General features: G+C 32.2%; 1 protein-coding gene across 3 annotated transcripts in view; it reads right to left on the reverse strand.

Moving 5' to 3' along the window:
* The window catches only part of UBR2 (ubiquitin protein ligase E3 component n-recognin 2), a 145,801-nt gene that overhangs the window by 101,845 nt on the left and 22,070 nt on the right, over positions 1–21,886 (reverse strand). For all 3 annotated transcript variants that reach the window (XM_074310891.1, XM_074310890.1, XM_074310892.1), the window contains exons 3-4: positions 3,797–3,875; positions 867–980 (exon numbers count right to left, since the gene is read on the reverse strand). In XM_074310891.1, coding sequence (XP_074166992.1) covers positions 867–980; positions 3,797–3,875 — 193 coding nt within the window. The remainder of the gene's footprint in view (positions 1–866; positions 981–3,796; positions 3,876–21,886) is intronic.

Consider the following 21,886-nt stretch of genomic DNA (forward strand, 5'->3'; position numbering starts at 1 on the left):
ATTTAGAAAGCAATTTTGAATTATGCTTCAAAAATTATAAATTATTCATATCTTTGATCCAGCAATACTATTGTGGTATAAGGAATAGAGAAACTTGGGAAAAGTTATTTTATATAACTAATACAGTGAAGTAAGTTGCACTAGGAAAACAATTTATATTATTACATCAATATTGTAAAAACAATTTTGAAAGACCACGATCCTGACACAGAAGTGATGAGACTAATTTGAAGAATAAGATATATGTTTCTGGATATGACAAATATGGAAATTTGTGTTGTTCAACTATGCTTTTTTTTGTTACAAGGTTTCTATGTTTTCATTTGTTTTGTTTTCAGGGGGAAGATAGAAGGAGGAAAAAAAATATGTAGCTGATAATTACAAAGAATAAAATTTAATATCAAAAAGGCTGATTAGGATTAAAGTATATCCAAATGTTATGTTGACAATAGTAGATATGGCACAGGCAAAGAAAAGTGAACATAAACAGTTACAGAATAAGAAAAGAAAAAAAAAGCCTGTTTTTTTGTTAAGACTTTTCTAAGAGATAGCATTTCACCATTTTGTGATTGAGCAGGAAAAAGATAAATGTTTTAATTGCTCAAATGAATAACAATACTTTTATATAGAAGAATTAATATGTTAAAATGACATTTGTAACCTATAAATACTGTCTCCTAATAAAAGTATATTGAATTTTTCAGTCTTTTTCTTGATCAGTACAGGAACATATCTTTTTTGCATACTGAATGTCACCTCTAATTGCATCTACTAAATAATGTACTTTTACCCAAAATCCTAAGTAAGGTATAAGTTTATTAAAATTACAGTTCCTACAAGTAATACTGTCAGAGAAAAACAATTACCTCCTCTTCCTCAGTTTCAGATATGTTAAGTTCATGTTTTGTACAATAAGGACCTTCTTTCCAAGCTTCAGTGTCACCACAGTCACAGAAGCCTCCACCTCCAGATGTTGTCATCTTAAAAAAAATGGTAAGAAAACACTTGATCAACATCACAAATATATTAAGACCTAAAGAGTACATATTTGCACAAAGGAATTGAAACTACTTTGATGTGTGATCCCCCCCTCAATAACAGAAAATATCTCTAGAGTTATTTTCAAGTAACTTCATTAAATAGCATGCAATATCAACTGATATCATTGCCAATGATGTAGCTTCCAAATTGTCTGTGCTTTCTTGATGTTTTAATTAAAAAAACATAATTTTGTAGACCAATCTAAGTGATTTCAGGATATAAGCTATTTTACAGTGCCTAACATTTTATAAATATTTTTAAAGAGTTTTACTACAATATTGCCCAAGAATATGAAGGATTTTCTTCCTGATAATAACTCTAGTTGTTAACAGGAAATGCTCTATTTAAATTTAAAAACCTTTGGATAACATTTTAGTGTGTGCATAAACTGTATTTTTATGACCTGGGTATTTATGTTATGTCCATCATGCTCAGAAACACTAAGCAAACCTAATAAAAATTCAGACTGTCCTCTGATACCCATCATTTACAAGTTTCCCTTAAGTAAATCATAAGGATATTGGTGACCCAGATGTAACAGAAGAGCCACCTGGATAATGGTTTCTCTGCTGTCAGAACATTTTACAAAGTATTTATTATTTTTCCTTTAAGGAAAGATACTTAAATTGCATTGCACTTTGGTTCAAATAAATGGCCAACTATGAAAATCTCTTAACAGATTTTTTTCCCCAACCCGCTTAATGGTTTATTTCTCTCCCCAAAAGACTGAAAAGGAAACTCAGTTCATACAAAGTTGAAGGACAGGCAGGATTTAGAACCAAACATTTTAAAATGCAAAAATGATTCCATTGGTCAATATTAGGAAAAAGGGAAATTGTACTTTTAATATCATAATGAAATAAAAATAGGTGTCCAAATATAGAAAATACTAGGAAGAAGATTATAATAACTGGGGGAAGAAAAATTCAAGCTACCCAGAATTCATTTTTATATTGCTATGATAGGATTTTTAATTCCGTTCTGCAATTAGTAGTTCTAAAAAACATTTGCAGATTTTGTCAAGATAAATGATAGATTATAGACTCAAGAGCTGGAAGGGAATTTAGAGGTCATATAACCCAACCCCTCATTTATTAGTGACCGGAGTCCAGAGAGACCAAGTTGGCCAAGATCATACAAGCAGCAAGTAGAAATGCCAAGATTTGAAATCAAGTAGTCTGACTCCAAATCTAACATTCTTTCTACTGTACCATACTACCCTCCCCTTCATAACACCCCACCAATCTATTTACATGCTTATTCAGGCTTTTTAGTACAGGTAGGATTGTTCAAAGAGAAATGGACATTTCTCAGATCTACCAGAGAGAGAAATAGTATATAAAAGTATTCTGAAGAATCAGAGCTCACTCCCATTAGAATTGCATAGTTCCTATTATTCACATCACTAACATGTAAGAAGGTACTCAGTAAGAACAAACTGGAGGGACACAGCAGGTTTTCTTAGCATAGCAGACACCAGCCATTTCTGTCTTCTACCTTTTAAGGTGTAGGGAATATAAGAAAAGAGTAAATGAAAACATTCATAAGAGCAGGTTGAGGAATCAACTATCAATTGAGGAATGGCTAAATAAACTATGGTAAATGAATGTAATGAAATATTATTGTTCAGTCAGAAATGACAGATAAGAGGAATTCAAGGAAAGGTGAGATTTGTGCAAACTGATACTGAGTGAAATAAACAGAGCCAAAAAATATACATAATGACGATTAAAAGATGACTAAAAGGAACAAATGAAAAACTAATAAAGGTCCTAGAGAATAGATACTGAAAAAGAACTCTCATGGACATTCCCAGACATGATCTGTATGAAGCACTTTGACTTAATTGTCTTTGTTAGAAGGGAGGTTTCAACTTGGAACAAGTTAGGTTATATATTTCCAGAAATCATAATGATCTTAAAACAAAGATATCAATAAAACTTTACTTTTTTTTTAAGAATATAAGGAGAAGTTTCATGTAACAACACCTTGATCTATTGTCCTCTAAATATGCCTAGCTTTGTTTTAGGTTTCTAAAGAAACCACCAGAAAAAGGCATTAAATTTAGACATATGACTATTTTTTATCTATAGAACTAATGTCAAAGCAAAATGTATTCAGAATTTTTAAAAGTACTAATTATTTATAGCAATAACTATGGGCAAAACTGGTAATGGGCAATGTGCTCTGCAACTGCATCCTCCTCTAACTTGACAGAATTCTTAACATTAAAAAACTAGTGTTCTACAGGAAACAGATAATGGAAGTAGAGAGTTGAGTATCATAGACAGCAAAAGACATTTTTTTTTTTTTTAAGTTTAATGGTAATTTTTGTCACTTTTGGTTATTTCTTTCCTTTTCTCTCTCTTTTCTTTCTTTCTTTTTTTTTTTAAACTTCATATTCCCAACCACTATTCTCTTTCCTTTAAATTACTAATAATTTAACTTAGTGAAGTTACAACAATGGTTAAAAATAATGCACATAAAGCAAACAAAAAACAGAAAACATAACATTTTAAAATGTGGTTAACAATTCTTTTTGAAACCTGTCTCCAATTAAGTTTTAATTTTTGGACCATCTGTTCCTCAATATTTAGAGTCTCATTTTTTTTCTTAAGTTCATTTCTCATTAATAGTGTCATGTCCTTTAAGAAGCTTACCTAATATCTTGTTAAATCTTATTGTACATCTTTTAATCTTATCATAGGGAAAAAGTACAGTAGAATAGCAATATATTTATTATAGCCATACTAACCCTATATCGATGCTCTCTGTGAATACTTCCCAAAAAGCACTCCATGCATAAAACACAAGTTGGATCAACAGCACAGTCTCTGTAAAATTAAAAAAGAGAAAGTCAGGACAATTGACAGAATGAAGCATTTTAAAATGTAATATTTTGAGATGAGAACATCCCCTACAACAAATAGGATACCAAGAGGCTGGTAAACTACACTGGATATGCTGTCAGCTAGTAAGCTTTTCAATCTGGAATTAAGCAAAGGAAAATGACTAAAAGGTTCATATCCTTTGACCTAGAGATTTTATTACTGCGCATATCACCTACATAGGTCAATGACAAATAGTAAAGTGCTCATGCCCACCAAAATATTTGTAGCAACATTTTTTGTGAAATCATAAAAAAAAAGCAACAAAGTAGATGCTCAAAGAGTAGGAAATGACTAACAAAACTGTAGTGTGTGTGTGTGTGTGTATATATATATCTATATCTATATATATAGATATATACACACATACTAGAATATAATAAACAACAAATATGATGAAGACAGAGTAATATGAAAAAGATTTATATTCAGAGTGAAGTAAGGACAAATAGAAAAACACTATCTAACAATGCAAGTGGGAAAAACAAAACCACTGAAAATGAATATTGTAAAGTCAAAATTACTAAGCCAGAACATTAAGAAATAAAAGACACCTTTGTAGAAGTGGAGATCCATAGATACAGAATACCACATATGTTAGACTTTATCAACATATTGATTAGTTTTGCTGAACTTTTCTTTCTTTTACTTTTGAAATTCTTTGTTATAAAAGATGGCTTTATAGGAGAGGGGTAATAGAAGGAATTCAGCAGGAAAAATTCGTGAAAAAACAAGATTCAATAAAAATCTATTCAATAAACTAGTGTTAAACTTAGTTTAGCTGACAATCACAGCTTTCTATCAAGGGGTTCTATGTAAACCTTTAGGACAAGAGTTTTTAACCTAGAGTCCACAAAAAGCCTAATAGCTTTTGTAAGTGATAATTTCATCCTTATAAAGATAATGGAAGCAACAAGAGAGAGTCTTTTCAGGTTCTGATTCTCACTGACAGGGAAAATGAGTTCTTAAATAAAAATGATGGGGGTCTTGGGGAAAAGGGACCTTTTCCTACAAAAATACATGAAAGGGAAAGAAAAGATGGAGTCACTGAATAGTTTTCGTTAAATACTTGAATTTGGGTAGGCATAAAATTATATCTTTATCCCATGTATTTATTTGTTTATTTTTACAAATTTAAAAACAACATTTTGAGGAGTTAAAATCTTATTTTTTTAATTAAAACTTTTTTATTTTCAAAACATATACATGGGTAATTTTTCAACATTGGCCCTTAAATCTAATATATGGATATATATTTACACAATTATCTTACTGCTCAAGAAAAATCAGATCAAAAAAGAAAAAATGAGAAAGAAAATAAAATGGAAGCAAGCAACAACAAAACGAGTGAAAATGCTATGTTGTGATCCACACTCTGTTCCCACAGTCCTCTCTCTGGGTGTAGATAGCTCTCTTCATCACAAGATCATTGCAATTGGCCTCAATCATCTTATTGTTGAAAAGAGTCATGTCCCATCAGAATTGATCATAGTATAATCTTGCTGTTGCCACATACAATGATCTCCTGGTTCTGCTTATTTCACTCAGCATCAGTTCATGTAAGGCTCTCCAGACCTCTCTGAAATCATCCTGCTGATCGTTTCTTACAGAACAATAATATTCCATAACATTCATATACCATAATTTATTCAGCCATTCTCCAATTGATGGGCATCCACTCAGCTTCTAGTTTCTTGCCATTAAAAAAGTGGCAAGATCTCTTTGGGATATACACTGATGGATCAAAAGATATGCACAGCTTGGTAACTTTTTTTTTTTAATAGCTTTTTACTTACAAGATATATGCAAGGGTAATTTTTCAGCATTGACAATTGCAAAACCTTTTGTTCCAATTTTTCTCCTCCTTCCCCCCACCCCGTCTCCCAGATGGCAGGTTGACCAATATATGTTAAATAAGTTTAAAGTATATGTTAAATACAATATATGTATACATGTCCATACAGTTGTTTTGCTGTACAAAAGGAATCAGACTTTGAAATAGTGTACAATTAGCCTGTGAAGGAAATAAAAAATGAAGGCGGACAAAAATAGAGGGATTGGGAATTCTATGTAGTGATTCATACTCATTTCCCAGAGTTCTTTTACTGGGTATAGCTGGTTCTATTCATTATTGAACAAATGGAACTGATTTGGTTCATCTCATTATTGAAAAGAGCCATGTCTATCAGAATTGATCATCATATAGTATTGCTGTTGAAGTATATAATGATCTCCTGGTCCTGCTCATTTCATTCAGCATCAGTTCATGTAAGTATCTCCAGGACTTTCCGAAATCATCCTGTTGGTCATTTCTTACAAAACAATAATATAACGTTCATATACCACAATTTATTCAGCCATTCTCCAATATCTGATGGTCATCCACTCAGTTTCCAGTTTCTGCCACAAACATTCTTGCACATACAGGTTCCTATCCCTTCTTTAAGATCTAAGATTTAAGATATAAGCCCAGCAGTAACACTGCTGGATCAAAGGGTATGCACAGTTTGATAACTTTTTGGGCATAGTTCCAAATTCCAGAATGGCTGGATGTATTCACAATTCCACCAATAATGTAAGTTTGATAACTTTGTGAGCATAGTTCCAAATTGTTCTCCAGAATAGTTGAATCTGTTCATAGTTCCAACAATGTATCAGTTTCCCAGTTTTCCCACATCCCTCCAACATTCGTCATTATCTTTTTCTGTCATCTTAGTCAATTTGAGAGGTGCATAAGAGGTGCCTCAGAGTTGTCTTAACTTGCATTTCTCTGATGAATAGTGATTTACAGCATCTTCTCATATGACTAGAAATGGTTTCAATTTCTTCACCTGAAAATTATGTATTCATATCCTTTAACCATTTGTCAATTGAAGAATGGCTTGAATTCTTATAAATTTGAGTCAATTCTCTATATATTTTATAAATGAGGCCTTTGGCAGAACCCTTGAGTACAAAAATTTTTTCCCAGTGTATTGTTTCCCTCCTAATCTTGTCTGCATTGGTTTTGTTTGTACAAAAACTTTTCAACTTAATATTAGCAAAATTATCTATTTTGTGTTCAATAATGAGTTTCAGTTTTTCTTTGGCCATAAACTCCTTCCTTCTCCATGGACCCAAGAAGTAAACTATTCTTTGTTCTTCTAATTTGCTTAAAATATCACTCGTAATGTCTAAATCATGAACCCATTTCAACCTTAAATTAGTTTAGGTGTTAGGTGTGGGTCAATGCCTAGTTTCTGCCATACCAATTTCCAATTTTCCGAGCCGTTTTTGTCAAATAGTGTCCCCAAAACTGGGGTCTCATGATTTGTCAAACACTAGATTATTATAATCAATGATTATAGTGATCAATTACTCTATTTCTTTTTTAAAATTAATTTCATAATTATAATTTTTTTGACAGTACATATACATGAGTAAATTTTTTTTTTAAACAACATTATCCCTTGTATTCATTCTTCCAAATTTTCCCTTCCCTCCCTCCCCTAGATGACAGGCAATCCCATACATATTAAATGTGTTACAGTATAACCTAAATACAATATATGTGTAATTACTCTATTTTTTAACTAGCACCAAATGATTTTGATGGTCACTGTGTTATAATATAGTTTTAGGTCTGGTACAGCTAGGTCACCTTCATTTGCATTTTTTTCATTAATTCCCTTGAAATTCTTGACCTTTTGTTCTTCCAGATGAACTCTATTATTATTTTTTCTAGATATTTAAAATAATTTCTTGAGAGTTTGACTGGCATGACACTGAATAAGTAGATTAATTTAGGTAGTATTATCATTTTTATTATAATTGCTCGGCTTACCCATGAACACTTGATATTTTTCCAATTTATTAGATCTGACTTCATTTGTGTGGAAAGTATTTTGCAGTTGTGTTCATACAGTTCCTGATTTTGCCTTGGCAGGTAGACTCACAAATATTTTATATTATCTACAGTTCTTTTAAATGGAATTTCTCTTTGTATCTCTTAAGGTGGACTTTGTTGGTAATATATAAAACAATGTTGATGATTTCTGTGGATTTATTTTGTATCCTGAAATTTTGTTAAAGTTGTGAATTGTTTCTAGTAGTTTTTAATTGATTCTCTAAGTATATCATCATATCATCTGCAAAGAGTGATAATTTGCTTTCCTCATTACCTAATCTAATTCCTTTAATCTCTTTTTCTTCTCTTATTACCAAAGCTAACATTTCTAATATAATATCGAATAGTAATGGTGTTAGTGGGCAACCTTGCTTTACCGCTGATCTAACTGGGAATGGTTCCAATTTGGCCTCACTATATATGATGTTTGCTTATGGTTTTAAGTAGATGCTATTAATCATTTTAAGGAAAACTCCATTTATTCTATGCTCGCTAGTGTTTTTAATAGGAATGGGTGTTGGATTTTGTTAAATGCTTTTTCTGCATCTATTGAGATAATCGTGATTTTTGTTAGTTTGGTTATTGATACAGTCAATTATGCTAATAGTTTTTTTTTTTTCCCTAATATTGAACCAGACCTGCATTCCTGGCATAAATTCTACTTGATTATGGTGTATTATCGTAGGAATAACTTACTATAATCTTTTTGCTAATATTTTATGTAAGATTTTTGCATCAATATTCTTTAGAGAAATTGGTCTATAATTTTCTTTCTCTGTTTTGACCCTACCTGATTTTAGCATCAGCACCATATCAGTGACATAAAAGGAATTTAGGAGGACAAAGAGTCCAAATCACACTAAAAAGTTAAACACTCCATTTTTTAGGACTTTCATTCTTCCTTCTATATAGAAATCAACAATTAACTTGCCAAATAGCATTATGTCACTAATGCTTGCTGATCTAACCTGGTTCAATATGAAAATGATTGCCAACATTACAAATTTAAAAAATAAGACTCATTGTAAGCATTAAACAACATAGTGAAGCTGGTCAGTTTCCCCTGACTATTTTCTCAATTTTAAAAATATTTAAAGGCCATGGTAGCCTTAAATTCAGGTTTTATAATGCTTTGCTGTTACCTAAGGTAACAGGAGTTGTTTGTCCTTCCTTCTGGAAGAAGACCATACATCAGGGAGGTGATGGCATGATTTGCAAGTGAGTTGGATTTAAGTAAGGAATGGCTGGGCAAAGTTATCTGCCTCGCTTTCTCCTCCAGAGTCATCTAGGTCCAGTGGCCAGATATAGATCTAGATCACTAGAAATCTTGGCCTTTTTAAGCTAAGGTCTTCAACAGATCTCAGTTTGACTGAGGCCATACCCATGTAGTAATTAAGGCTATAGGTAGGGACTGAGGCAAAAAAATCTTCCCTTTCACATGGTTAAAAAAAAAAAATCTAAACAAATAAATCTGGGAGGGGAAAATTCTCAGGGTTGCTGACCAAAGCAGAAATGATTTCTATTTGCTATTTACATTCAATCTGAATGCATCAGGATTCTTAACAATGACCAAATGTAACTTGGCCTGGGACCTATAGGTGGCCAATCAACAAGAATCAGAGTGGTTCTGGTTTAAGACATGGTCTTTAAGAAAGAAATCTAGCCAGCAAACCTCAAGCTATCTTGGGAAGTTTCAGCAATCCAAAAGAAAAAAGATTTTAAGAGCATCTGACCTTTCCGTGGACTTTTCCTTCCTGAGAGTTCCTTATACCAAAGCCCAGGATGAAAAGAAATTTCCATTTCCTAACATCCCACCTGGCACATATTATGGAAAACTCTTCACAAATGTACAAAGAATTAAAGTGAAATGAGCTGAGAAAAACTGCCCCCCCTGGAATGACCAGGAGATGCCTAAAGAACTTTCTTGCTGGTACCAACAAAAGATTGAAAAACCCCAAAAACTCTAAACCATAAAGCTGAAAGCCCAACCTAAAAGAAAATCTGCTGCATATAGTTAAAAAAAAATAACAAAACAAGAAATAGAAAGCAACAATTATGTACCATTCTTTTTTAAATTCTTTCTTCTCAATAGTATTTTATTGCTCAATTATATATAGAGTTTTCAACATTCATTTTTGTAAGATTGAGTTCCAAATTTTTTCTCCCTCTCTCCTTTATCTTCACTTTCCCAAGACAATAAGCAATCTGATATAAGTTACACATGTACAATCATTTAAAACATATTTCCATATTTGTCATACTGTACTACTCAGTCTTAAAAGCATCAAATAAGTGTTTTAAGTTTTAAAGCAAAAACATGGGAAAAAAAGGTTTAAAAAAATCTACTTTTTTCTTTGCAGCTAAGAATAAACTACTAGAACTAAGGAGATTAAATATTTTGGCTTTAAAATTTCCAAAACAAATCCCTTCACAAAATTTTCCACCATCAAGAGTACTTCATATAATGTTATTAATTGCCTGGTGGTATAGGTCTGGAGAATAAGGTTACTAATTTAATCTTATACAAAGAACACCTTGAGTTTCATCTCTCTTTCCCTGCCAACCCATTCAATTTTATTAAGTATTACCACATCAAATTACAGCTCTAAATCACATATCAACTGTGAAAATTAAATAACACTTTCAATTGTCCTCTTCTTCTAGGGTAATATTATTCTTACTTCTTTAAAAATAGACCCAATGACTAAGTAAATCAATATTATGCTTAAAAATAACTTTTTTGAGTCAGAAACACAATTTTTTTCATTAGTAACAATGAAATAAATTATAATTAATCTACCAATTATAAGTGTTTTGGTTGTTACCTCTTCCCCTTGTAAAAATTAAGCAGACAAAATTGTTATTAAAATACAAAGCAACATACAAGTAAAAGACTGCTATCATGGGTTTTAATCAAAACAATTCATAGGGCCCTCATAAACTTACATATTGTAATGCAAAAGGCCAAAAGAACACCCATCCCATCAAGAATTTTAAAAATTTTAAGCCCTTCCTTAAACAGTTCATTTTTGCAATTCTCAAAATCACACTAATAATCTAGGAAGAGGAGTAACAACTCTGTGTAAAATAATGTGAAATCTGTGTGGAAAGGTGGCTGTAAATGGATGTGAAGGGCTATAAATGCTAAACAAAAAAGTTTGTACCTTATGTTAAAGATTTTAGGGGGGCAGCTGGGTAGCACTAGCCCTGAAGTCAGTAGGACCTGAGTTCAAATTTGATCTCAAACACTTAATACTTGCCAGCTGTGTGACTCTGGGCAAGTCACTTAACCCCAATTGCCTCAGGGAAAAAAAAAAAAAGACTTTAGGTAGGAAGCCACTGAAGCTTTTTAAAGTGGGGAAGTGACATGGTTAGAACTGGACTTTAGGAATATTAATTTGGGAGCTGTATTTAGGTTGGCTAGAAGAAGGGAGAAACTAGATATAGAGAGATTGATTAAAAAGCTATTGCAATATGCTGTCTAGTGTAAAAGGGAGCTGAATTAAAGGGGCTGCAGTATAAAACAAATAATGAATCACAGAGATAAAATAAACAAAATCTGGGAAATGAATTCATATAGTAAGTGATGATGATAAATTGATTCATCCTTCTAGGCTATAAAATAGGGTAACTGGAAGAATGGAGAAGATTTTGAAGAGATATAGGACAGGAAAAAAAGTGGGGGGGAGTTTAAGAAGAAAAATAATGAATTCTGTTTCAGATATACTGAATTTAAAATGTTGAAGTTATTGAAGTGAGAATGTCCAATAAGCAAATGGTAATATAGGTCTAGAGTTCAAAAAAGATAAGAGATGGATATGTAGATATACGAATCAGCCATGATGATGGCTGTTGAACTAAAAAGTGTGGATGAGATTACCAAGAGAGAGTTTAGAGAAAGAAAAGAAATCCAGGACAGAGATCTGGGGAATGTTCATACAAGGATAGGTCATAAATGGTCATATTGCAAAGACTGAGAAGAATCAGTAAGGTAGGAAAATTAAAATATGAAAAGAGAAACAAGAAATTACTGATAAAATATATGATTAGAAGGAAAAATGTTCAATAAATTTATGGCACAGACCAAAAAACTGGTAAAGAACTAAAATATAATAATATTGTGAACTTCAACTATCCAGACATCTCTATCTGTTTAAAATAGAGGAGTTGAGAAATTCTTGACACACCTCACTACCAATTTCACCATTCATAATGCTTCAAAAGATTATTTTGGATCTGACTCAAACAATGAGAAGAGATTAGCCTTATCACATATGATATGGAGCCTTAAAAAAAAGGTGACTTTAAGATCTTAGACTTTCTGACCAAAAAACCCAAACCTATCAGATTTAGACTTTTAGTAGAAATGGTTATAGAGAAAACCCTAGGTTTAGACTTCTAGACAAGATGGTTACCTGAATGCAAAGTTGACGGTACAGCTTCCACATATACCTATTCCAGCAAAACCCTGAAGTTTACATAGTACCATATAATGATGAAGAAATCCAATGAGAAATCAGAAAAATTTCTTCTTCCCCGCCAGGGTTGCATTAGAAATCAAGCCAGAAGAAGCCCAAGGAAAATAGGAAAGGAGGCCCACCAGAGCAAGAGGTATCATAGAAGGATATCCTTAGGCCTAGGGTATCCTAGCACCATAAAGTGAGGTACAGAGAAAGGCTCTGAGAATTTTGTGGTCTAAACTTAGAAGATCCAAAATGGCCAACCCCAGAGAGTGAAGATAATAAATACAGGAACCCATGCAATCCATCCCACCTGAAAAGCAAACTAGGAGTAGAGCTTAGCCCTAACACAATACCCCAATTTAGGAACTAAAACTAAAGAAATGAGTAAATCAAAGAAAACAACAAAACAATATGAAAAATTATGAATTACTACAAAGTAGGGAATAATTATTAATTGCAGAAATGCAAAGAAAAAAATTGACTTTCCACTAGGATTACATGAATAACTCAAAGAAATTAAGACTAACAAATGAAAAGAAGGTACATAGGGAAAGAATTGGAAGATTAATAAACAGCTTAAAAGATTTAAAGTAGTAAGACTTAACCAAGAAATGGCCTCTGAAAACTAAAATGTACCAAACAAATCAATGACTCTATGGGACAAGAAATATTAGAATAAAATCAAAACACTGAAAGCAATTGAAGAAAATGTAAGATATCTAATTCTGGGTCAAGGAGAGATAATTTAAGAATCACAGGACTCCCTGAAAACTCTGATGGGAGAAAAAAAAACACAAAAAACCTGGGTGCTATCTTTCAAGAAATCACAAATAAAAACTGTCTCCATATATTAGAACCAGAGGGTAAAAAAAAAACAAAAAAAACCCAGAAAGAATACATTGATTACTTCCTGAAAGAAACCCCTCTAGGTAAGAGAAAATCCAGAATTTGTACATCAAAGAAAAAAATATTGCAAACATTCAAAAAGAAGGCAGTAGTTTAAGTGCCAAGGAACCACATTCATGGTCACACAAGACATAGCAACTTCTTTTCACAAGAGAAGTCTTGGAATAAAATATTCCAAAAGGCAAAAGATACAAACTTATATATAGACTTCTAATGGAAAAACTACAACTGAAGAGGAACTCTGAATTACAAACATAAGAATTCAAAGAAACCTATAGAAATAAATTTATTGGAACTGAAAAAAACAAGAGTGATGATGTAGTACTAATGGAGGATTCTAATGGAAGAAAAGAATTAAGAGAAAAATCCCTTCAGAAATTTAATGTCTTCAAAGGCTATTGAGGAAGTTAATACAGAAAAATAGAAGTTATAAAGATGAATTAGTATTACTCTAAGGCTTTGAAGAAGGCCAAAAGAAGATAGGATAAAAAGAATATATAAAAAAGAATACTAGTAGTGTAGAAAGGAGAAAGAAGGGGGTGGAATTTACTCTTTATCATAAGGTATGTAAGGTTATACAAACATGGAAGAAGAAGTGGGGGGAAGAGAGAGGAATCATACCAGAAATGAATAGGAGTTGAACATATACATGAAGAACTTGGTACAGAAATACATTCAAGGAATTCAACAAGCTAAGAAATGAAATGAATGAAATGAATAGAGAATACATAGAGGATGAAAGGATTAAAAGAAAGAACACAAAGGAGGGAAGAGCTACAAGCAAAACAAAAACCTTCTTGATTCTGAAGAGTCAATAGGGAAAAAAAAAAAGGAAAAAACTAGAATTTAATAGGATGACTTGGATCACCTCTTAGCCAAATAAGGGATAGCTAAGCAAACTATGATAAGAATATAATGTTTAGTTGAAACAGAAGTTTTATTTATTTTGCTTTCTTTCTTTTAATTAGGAGAGGGACCTGGGAGGATATCAAGAAGGTTAGCAATAATGAGCATTCCCCCCTCACCCCCCCAAAAAAAAAAACCTTCGATGAAACATTTTTTTTAAATACACATAAAAGAAAATCAGAAAGAAGTAAAAATAATTGGGATAGTTTTGAAAGTAAAACAGAATTTATTATCTTTTTTTTAAATAAAGCTAGCAGCTAGAATGGAGATTCACAGTTTTGCAGAGAATACTTTTTATGTTTTATTGTACATGGAAATCTTTTTTTGTAAAATTCAAAATGTTTAAGGTAAAAAACAAATTTTTAAAAGGATTAACAAACAACAACAAAAAGAAAAGAGATTTGACACTTAGCATGCACTTTGGAAAGGCACAAAATAAACAGTGTAGGGAATGAACAGGTAAATATACCATGAACCCTGGAAGAAAATATTATGAAGAATAGGAGACCTTCAAAAATTGTATTCTAATATCAGAAACATAGATTTCTCTATTGAATGAGAAAATGGTAAGCTATTTACTGATTTCATCAACTAACTAAAATTTTTAAAATCCAAGAAAACAAAGACAAGTAACTAAGGATGAATACAAAAATGCAACATGGGTGGTTAAGAATAAAGTCAGATTGATGCAATATATGTAATAAATGCTAAGTTTGACAATTAAAAAAAAAAGTTATGTTGGTAGTATGAGAAAGATCAAGGAAAGGCAAGATATGAATGATAACCTGTAGAGAGAAGGCTGAAATGCTTAATTCTTTTTTTTCCCTTTGTTTTTTCTACCAGTGAGAAGATTCTTTAGATTATAAAAATAAAATAGTTCAAAAACACAACATAAGCGAAAAAAAATCATTTAAATATATTCAAGTCAATGACTCTATGGGACAAGAAATATTAGAATAAAATCAAAACACTGAAAGCAATTGAAGAAAATGTAAGATATCTAATTCTGGGCCAAGGAGAGATAATTTAAGAATCACAGGATAATGATAATGAAGGAAATGAAGGAAAGGGGCATTGATACACATTATAACCTTTTCCTAAAGTTTAACTGATAGAAATTAATTATCATGATAAGACTACCAAAAGGCTTAGAAATCATCTCAGCTAGCAAACATTTGATTTTCTTGTTAGACTGAGCGATATGTCAACCAACTACATCATTTTAAAATATAAATTCATTTTAGAAATCTTACAGAGAAAAATGGTGGAAAATCTCATAAAACACTAAGAAGTAACAGAGAAGAAAATAAGTTTAAGAAAGCTTAAAGAGAGATCCGTAAGTCATCCTAAAGGCATGTAGGAATGAAACTGGAAGGTCAACAGACAAAAAAAGAGAAAGATCTGTAAAGACTTTGAAAAAAAACAACAACAAACTCTTCAACATCAAAAACAATGGTGCTACCATATTTGGACTTAAAATCCTAGATGAGTTATAAGAAAGTAGAAATAACATGGAAGAAAACAAAGAGAAAACAAAGCTGGGTCAGATAAAGTAAGCCCAGAGGAAAGCTATACTGTCCAAAGACAATTTTAAGTGCACTGAAAGATTAATTCAATAACAAAGATTAAAAAAAAAAAAAAAAAAAGGAGTACCTTGATGGGATAGAACAAATCTCAAACCTTATTAACCCCACTCCCCAAAAAATGACCAAGGAAATAAAACACTATCAGCAAAACAATCTGCCCTCTTTTATAGCTCTATAAAATGTTCATGAGAATAACATTCACAGAGAGAGACAAAAAGGCAGAGAGACAGAGAGGAAGGAGAGAACATCCTTGATGGAGTTGTATAAAAAAGGAACAGGAAGGCAAATGATATTCTATAAAAGACCACGTCTTTATAGTTATACAATTGACAGTAAATAAATTGTTCACTGTGCTTACTGATCAAAAAAAGCATTTAATTTGGTGGACCACAAAGCTACTCTAAAATTAGTCTCTCCTTCAAAAAAGTATCTTCCATGCTTATAATCTGAGATTGCTTGAAAGTTATTCAAGTTATAATATGTAGCTTACCTTACTATGATTATTCTCTAATTACTAAAGCATTATGTATATAATATGTACATATACAAATACACACACATATAAAAACACACATATGTATATATATGTAATAAGGAAGCCATTCTTTCTAAAGGTATTTGTCATTGTCATTGAGGCTTTCACTGTAGAGGCCAAATGGAAGAGGAATTCCCTATGGATGGAGAGGTCTTCCAGAGATACCTGTTTGTAGTAATAGTAATAGTGTGCTAATTGCATAAAGTTCTAGAACATTTTCAGAGTCATTGACACAAGATACAAAGCTTGGAAATCTTAAGCCATATTCAGGAACCAGAGTAGTCCACACGGCTGAAAAGTGAAATATATGGTAGTGAACTATAAGAGACAAGGCTCAAAAAGTTGGGTGCAACCAAAAAGTGGGGCTTCAGTGCCAGGTAAAACATTTGAACTTTACTTAGGTAGATAACAGGGAGTCACTAAATGTTTCTGAGCAAATGAGCTGACTAAAAAGATCTTTTTCAGTAAAAGAGCTATAAATAAAGATTAGCTTGGCAGCAGTGTGACAAACTGATAGGAAGACTCCAGATTTGTGGTAATATAGTCATCTATAAATTTTGTGACTATATATACAGAACTAAAGTACAGGGTGTGAAACATATTGAAATGATAAAATTAGTAGGACTTGAAAAGTAATTAAGAAAGGGAAGAAAGGAAAAAGAATTAAAGGGAAAAATCAAGGTTTGAAATATGAAATCCATGTAAATGATGATGCAAAAAGGGAGAAAGTTTGGGGCATTTTTAGTTTGAGGAGACATGAATATATTCAGGTAGACCCCATATGTGGTTAGGAATATGAAAAACTGAAAAGAAAGATCAAGGACAGAGATGTTGATTTGGAAATAATTCATATAGAAGTGATAGTTGAAGTTTGAGGTCAAATAAGATTGCTTCAAGAAACACTGTAAGAGAGAAGGGAGTTAAGGGAAGAACACTGAAGAATATTTTACTGCAAAAGTTTTGAAGATGAAGAGCTAGTAAAAGGCACGGAGAAAGAAGACTTAAAAAGGTAAGAAATCAAATGCGAAGTGTCATATCTAAAGACAAAAGAATGGTGAGAATGAAATGGGTGGTCCACAAGCAAAGGTCAAAAGAATGAAAACAGAAAATCAACCTAGGGATTAGGATATAGGTTACTTCTAAAAGAACAGTTTCAATACAGTAGAGGGAAGCATAACTCAAGACTGTTTAGGGATGAGGAGAGAGATTAATTATACAAGTATAGACATTGAGTAACAAACTCCTGTTTTCCAAGAATTTTGGTAGTAAAAGGAAGGAGAAAGGCAAGCACTTGGTATAGAAATTCAACAAGGAAAAGAAATGGAAATACTCTGAAGAATCAATAGGAAAGTCAATAGAGAGGAAGGATATTTACTAAAGCAAAGTCATGGAGGAAGAATAAAAGGATGGGGTTCAAAAGCATTGGCATTGAGCAAGGAATAAGTATATTACTTCTTCTTGTGATCCAAGAGAACAAAATAGCTGTGAGGACTGAAGTTTGCTGAAATAAATGAAGAGAATTAAGGAAATTCAACAAGTGAAAAAAAATTATTAAGTGCCTATGTAGCACTATGCTAAGCACTGGATAAAGAAAAAGCATAATAATAATAATAGTTGTCATTATTATTATTATTCATTCCCTCAAAGCACTCACAATCTAGTAAGTCAAAGTTATATATAGAGAATAGGGATATAGCTGGAGGATGGAAGATAATTTTGGAAAAGTTTCTAGAGAATGGAATAGGGTATTGATAAGAGCAAAAACACTAAATAATAAACAATTTGTGTATTCAATGAGAACGCTACTTAATTCTAGGGGCTACATTTTAGAAAGGCTTTAATAAATTGAAGCAGATCCAGAATAGAGTGACCAGTTTAGTGAGGAGATTTAAAACTATGCAACATGATGACTGATTAAAGGTCATAGGGATTAAAGGTGAAGTTTAAGGGAAAAGTTGGTAGCTACTTTCAAAAATTTGAAGGTCTCTCAGATAAAAGAGGGATGATACTTGTTTTGCTTGGCTCCAAAGGGCAGAACCAGGGCCAAAGTATGAAAAAATATGTTGAATTTAGAGACAGAAGACCTAGGTTAAAAATTCCAGCTTACTACTTACTACTCATGTAACTAAATAAGTCCCTTAACCTTTCTAGGCCTTAGTATGCTCTATAAATAAGGGGGTTTAAAACTACATAAGTTCTAAGGCCCCTTCCAGCTTTAAATCTATGATCCTAAAATTACAATGAACTGTTCAACACGATAATAAGTTCCCACTTATTGGAAGCAGAAATGATAATCAGAAATGTAGCTTTTCTGATGAAACATTGATTGTACTAGGTAACCTCAGTCTCTTACATTTCACTACCTCTACCAAAGTCCCCTATTGCCTTTCCCCAAAACACAGCTTTTCAGAATACCTACTTCTACATGATACATCTGCTGTCCTAAATTCTCAAACTAAAATCTACTTCATATCCACATGATCCACTAGTTCACAGCTATTTAAATTGTGGGAAATCACACTTTAAAAAGCATAGAAAGCTACTGTCAATGTACGTAAGAACAATGATATCAATACCAAAATATCAATTTTAGAGACCAGTTCAAGACTGAAAAGAGAATTTTAGACATTTACAGGCTACATAACATAGAAGAAATAGTAATGGACTTGATATCAAGCAACTTGGATTCAACTTTCACCTTAGGTAGAATTGCTTTACAGAAAAGTCACCCAATTTCTAACAACTGCTGTTTCTTAATTTGAAAAATGAGGGAAATATCTGTACTATCTACTTCACAGGGTTGTTAGACAAATGTAAAGGCATTCCTTTATAATAAGGATTCTAAAAACCTTAAAACACTATGTAAATGAGTTAACATCCAATACCTTTAAGATCCTATTGCATGTAAATGACTTACTCTATAGAGTGATACATGATAGTATATAGTGAAATGGATTGAGTGGTCATTACTGATTTGATATCAACTTGGAAGGAGGCCTCCAATGGAATTCCCCCAGGATTTATCTGTGCTTGATCAATGACTTATATCAGAGATGTCAAACATGTATCCTATAGGCCTACAACATTCCCACAAAATAAATATACAATAAAACAAAGAGAGCAGTGCAGTTTAAAACTAAGTCAATATGTACCTTATAGAGATTCTTATCTATGTATTAGTGGTGCCTATTTCCCTTTCAGTTTGACACCACTGGCTTAGATAAAGGCATAATGACATCTGTAGATGACACAAGGCTAGAAGAAATTGACAATATATTGGATGAGAAATCCAGAAGTTTTTTTTTTTTTTTTTTTAAAGTTAATGAATGTTTCTTTAGCATCAATACTAAAGCCAAAAATTTATTTCTTAGGGTTTAAGATTAACAAACATTCAAGCATGGCAAACATTCAGATATAGCAATAAATTCCATTAAATGCCTGCTTCTGACCAATGTCTACAAATCCAGAACATAAATAGAATTTTACAAATGAAAAAGATTGTATAGAGGTAATGTGGTGTAGTTATTGGATTGCTCAAGTTGGAGTTAAGAAGTCCTGGGTTTAGAATTTGCGTCCTTCACTTCATAAGCAGAGGGTAAACAAATTACTCTCTCCTAAACTCAATGTCCTGATTTGTGAAATAAGGACAAGAGTGACTCTAGCATCTACAAAAAGGATTTATCAGAGTCAATTAATCAGCAAAGATTTGATTACCAGTTATTTGTCAGGAGTATTCATGCACTAGGTATCAGGTCTACAAAGGGGGTCTAATCGAAGCTGTCACGTTTTTCAAAAAGTCTTGTATAGGGAGGAAATCCATAAGTTTTTCTAGAGGCTTTAGCCACATTTAAATGTGGGACAAAATCTTATGAGACTAAATTTAATGAGTATAAATGTGGTCTCATACTGGTAGTCAAGATTAATTTCACAAATTCACTATTAGTAAAGTGTGGTCACATATGGTAGTTCATATAGATAGGATATGGGAGTTTTATTGAATTCTTTAAAAAAAGCTTATGGAATCTTGGACAATATTACGCAAGCCAGAGCATCCAGGAATAGGCAGGCTAACATTCGGCTGTACTCTGCCCCTGATCAGATGCTAATTGAAATACTGTTTATTTTTGAGAGCCACATTTTAAGGACACTGATAAGCTGGAAAGCTTTCAAAGGAAGATGACTAGGATGGAAAGGGCATGAAGGTCATGAAATATAAGAATTTACCAAATAAAATGTGGACATTTAGCCTGGAGAGAAGATTTGGGGAGAGGTATAATAGCTACACACAACTATGGATAATTCATTTCTCTGAGCCTGTTCCCTCAATTACAAATAAAGAAACTTGGACTAAATGATCTCTAAGGTCCTCTTATTTTCTATTCCTATAAATACATATGCCTGAAGCCAATTTACTTTCATATGCATTGTTTTATGAAATGTACATAATATTCAATAGCAAGAAAGTACAGGAGCTTCTCCCCTGTTGGCTAGATCCAGAAAGAGTAAAATCTCATCCTATTCTAGAGATATTGTGGTTTAATAGAAAAAACTTCTAGGTCTGATTTAAATTTCAATTCTGCTATTTCTTCTTATGGTATCTTATGTCACTTAACCTTTTAGACTTGGATTTCCTCAACTGTAAAATGAAGGGTTTAGACTGCAAGGCCACTAAAATATCTTCCAGTTTTAAACATGAATCTAAACTGTACTTACAGAAGACTTGAGAAAAGGTCTGAATTGTTTTGTGCTAATAATAAATCAGCCAGGCTAACTGAAAAACTAAAAAAAAACAAAATACATCAGCAAGCTAATATAGATCCACAGTCCTCTGATGGAGTCAGAGAACAATTAAGACTAATTTGACAACTACCAATGAAGGCACACAAAAGCAGAAGTAATATAACAAAAAACAGAATGGCATAAAATCCTACTGAAACAAAAAACCAAGCTCCTGACATAATTAACTAGAAAGATACGATAAGTTTGGTACAAGTGAAGATCTCAAAGAACAGAATAAAAAAAGGAGACCTCAGACCTATTGGAGGTCATATAAAATAACAAAGAAAAAAATCTAAGCATTCTATATCAAGAAATCATACCAAAAAATTCCCAAAACTTTTTAAACAAGTGCATTTTGAAAATAGAAAGAATTCATGGAATCCAAGGAGAAACTCAAAATTCAACTCACCCAGGCACATCACCACTAAACTTCAAAACTACAATGACAAAGAAAAAAAATTTTTCAAGCTGTCAGAAGAAATTACTTATCATAAAAAGATCTCACATAATTTTTCCATAAAAATCAAGAATAAAATAGGAAGAACATGCCATAAATAAAAATTTTGAAACACGGCCTTCAAAGAATCCATTTTTCAGCAAATCTTGTGTTTCTTTTTTTAAAATAAAGATAAACATTTAAAAATAAATATGACTTTAAAGAACTCATGGAGAAGAAAAACAAACTTGAAAAAAAAAACTTTAGTGGTGGTAGGATGGATGTAAAAATAGTTTCAGGGTTAAGCTCCTAGGTTTGATAAAGAGAATGGGGTTGAGTTTTAGAAAGAGAAACAGTGGGAACATGGTATAATGAAAAGGGTACTTGATGGGGTTGGAATCCCAGCTCTGCTACTTACCACTGCTTTGACATTGGGCAAGATATTTTACCTCTTTGGGAC

This window comes from Sminthopsis crassicaudata, chromosome 4 (assembly GCF_048593235.1).
Source record: "Sminthopsis crassicaudata isolate SCR6 chromosome 4, ASM4859323v1, whole genome shotgun sequence".
Taxonomy (NCBI): Eukaryota; Metazoa; Chordata; class Mammalia; order Dasyuromorphia; family Dasyuridae; genus Sminthopsis; species Sminthopsis crassicaudata.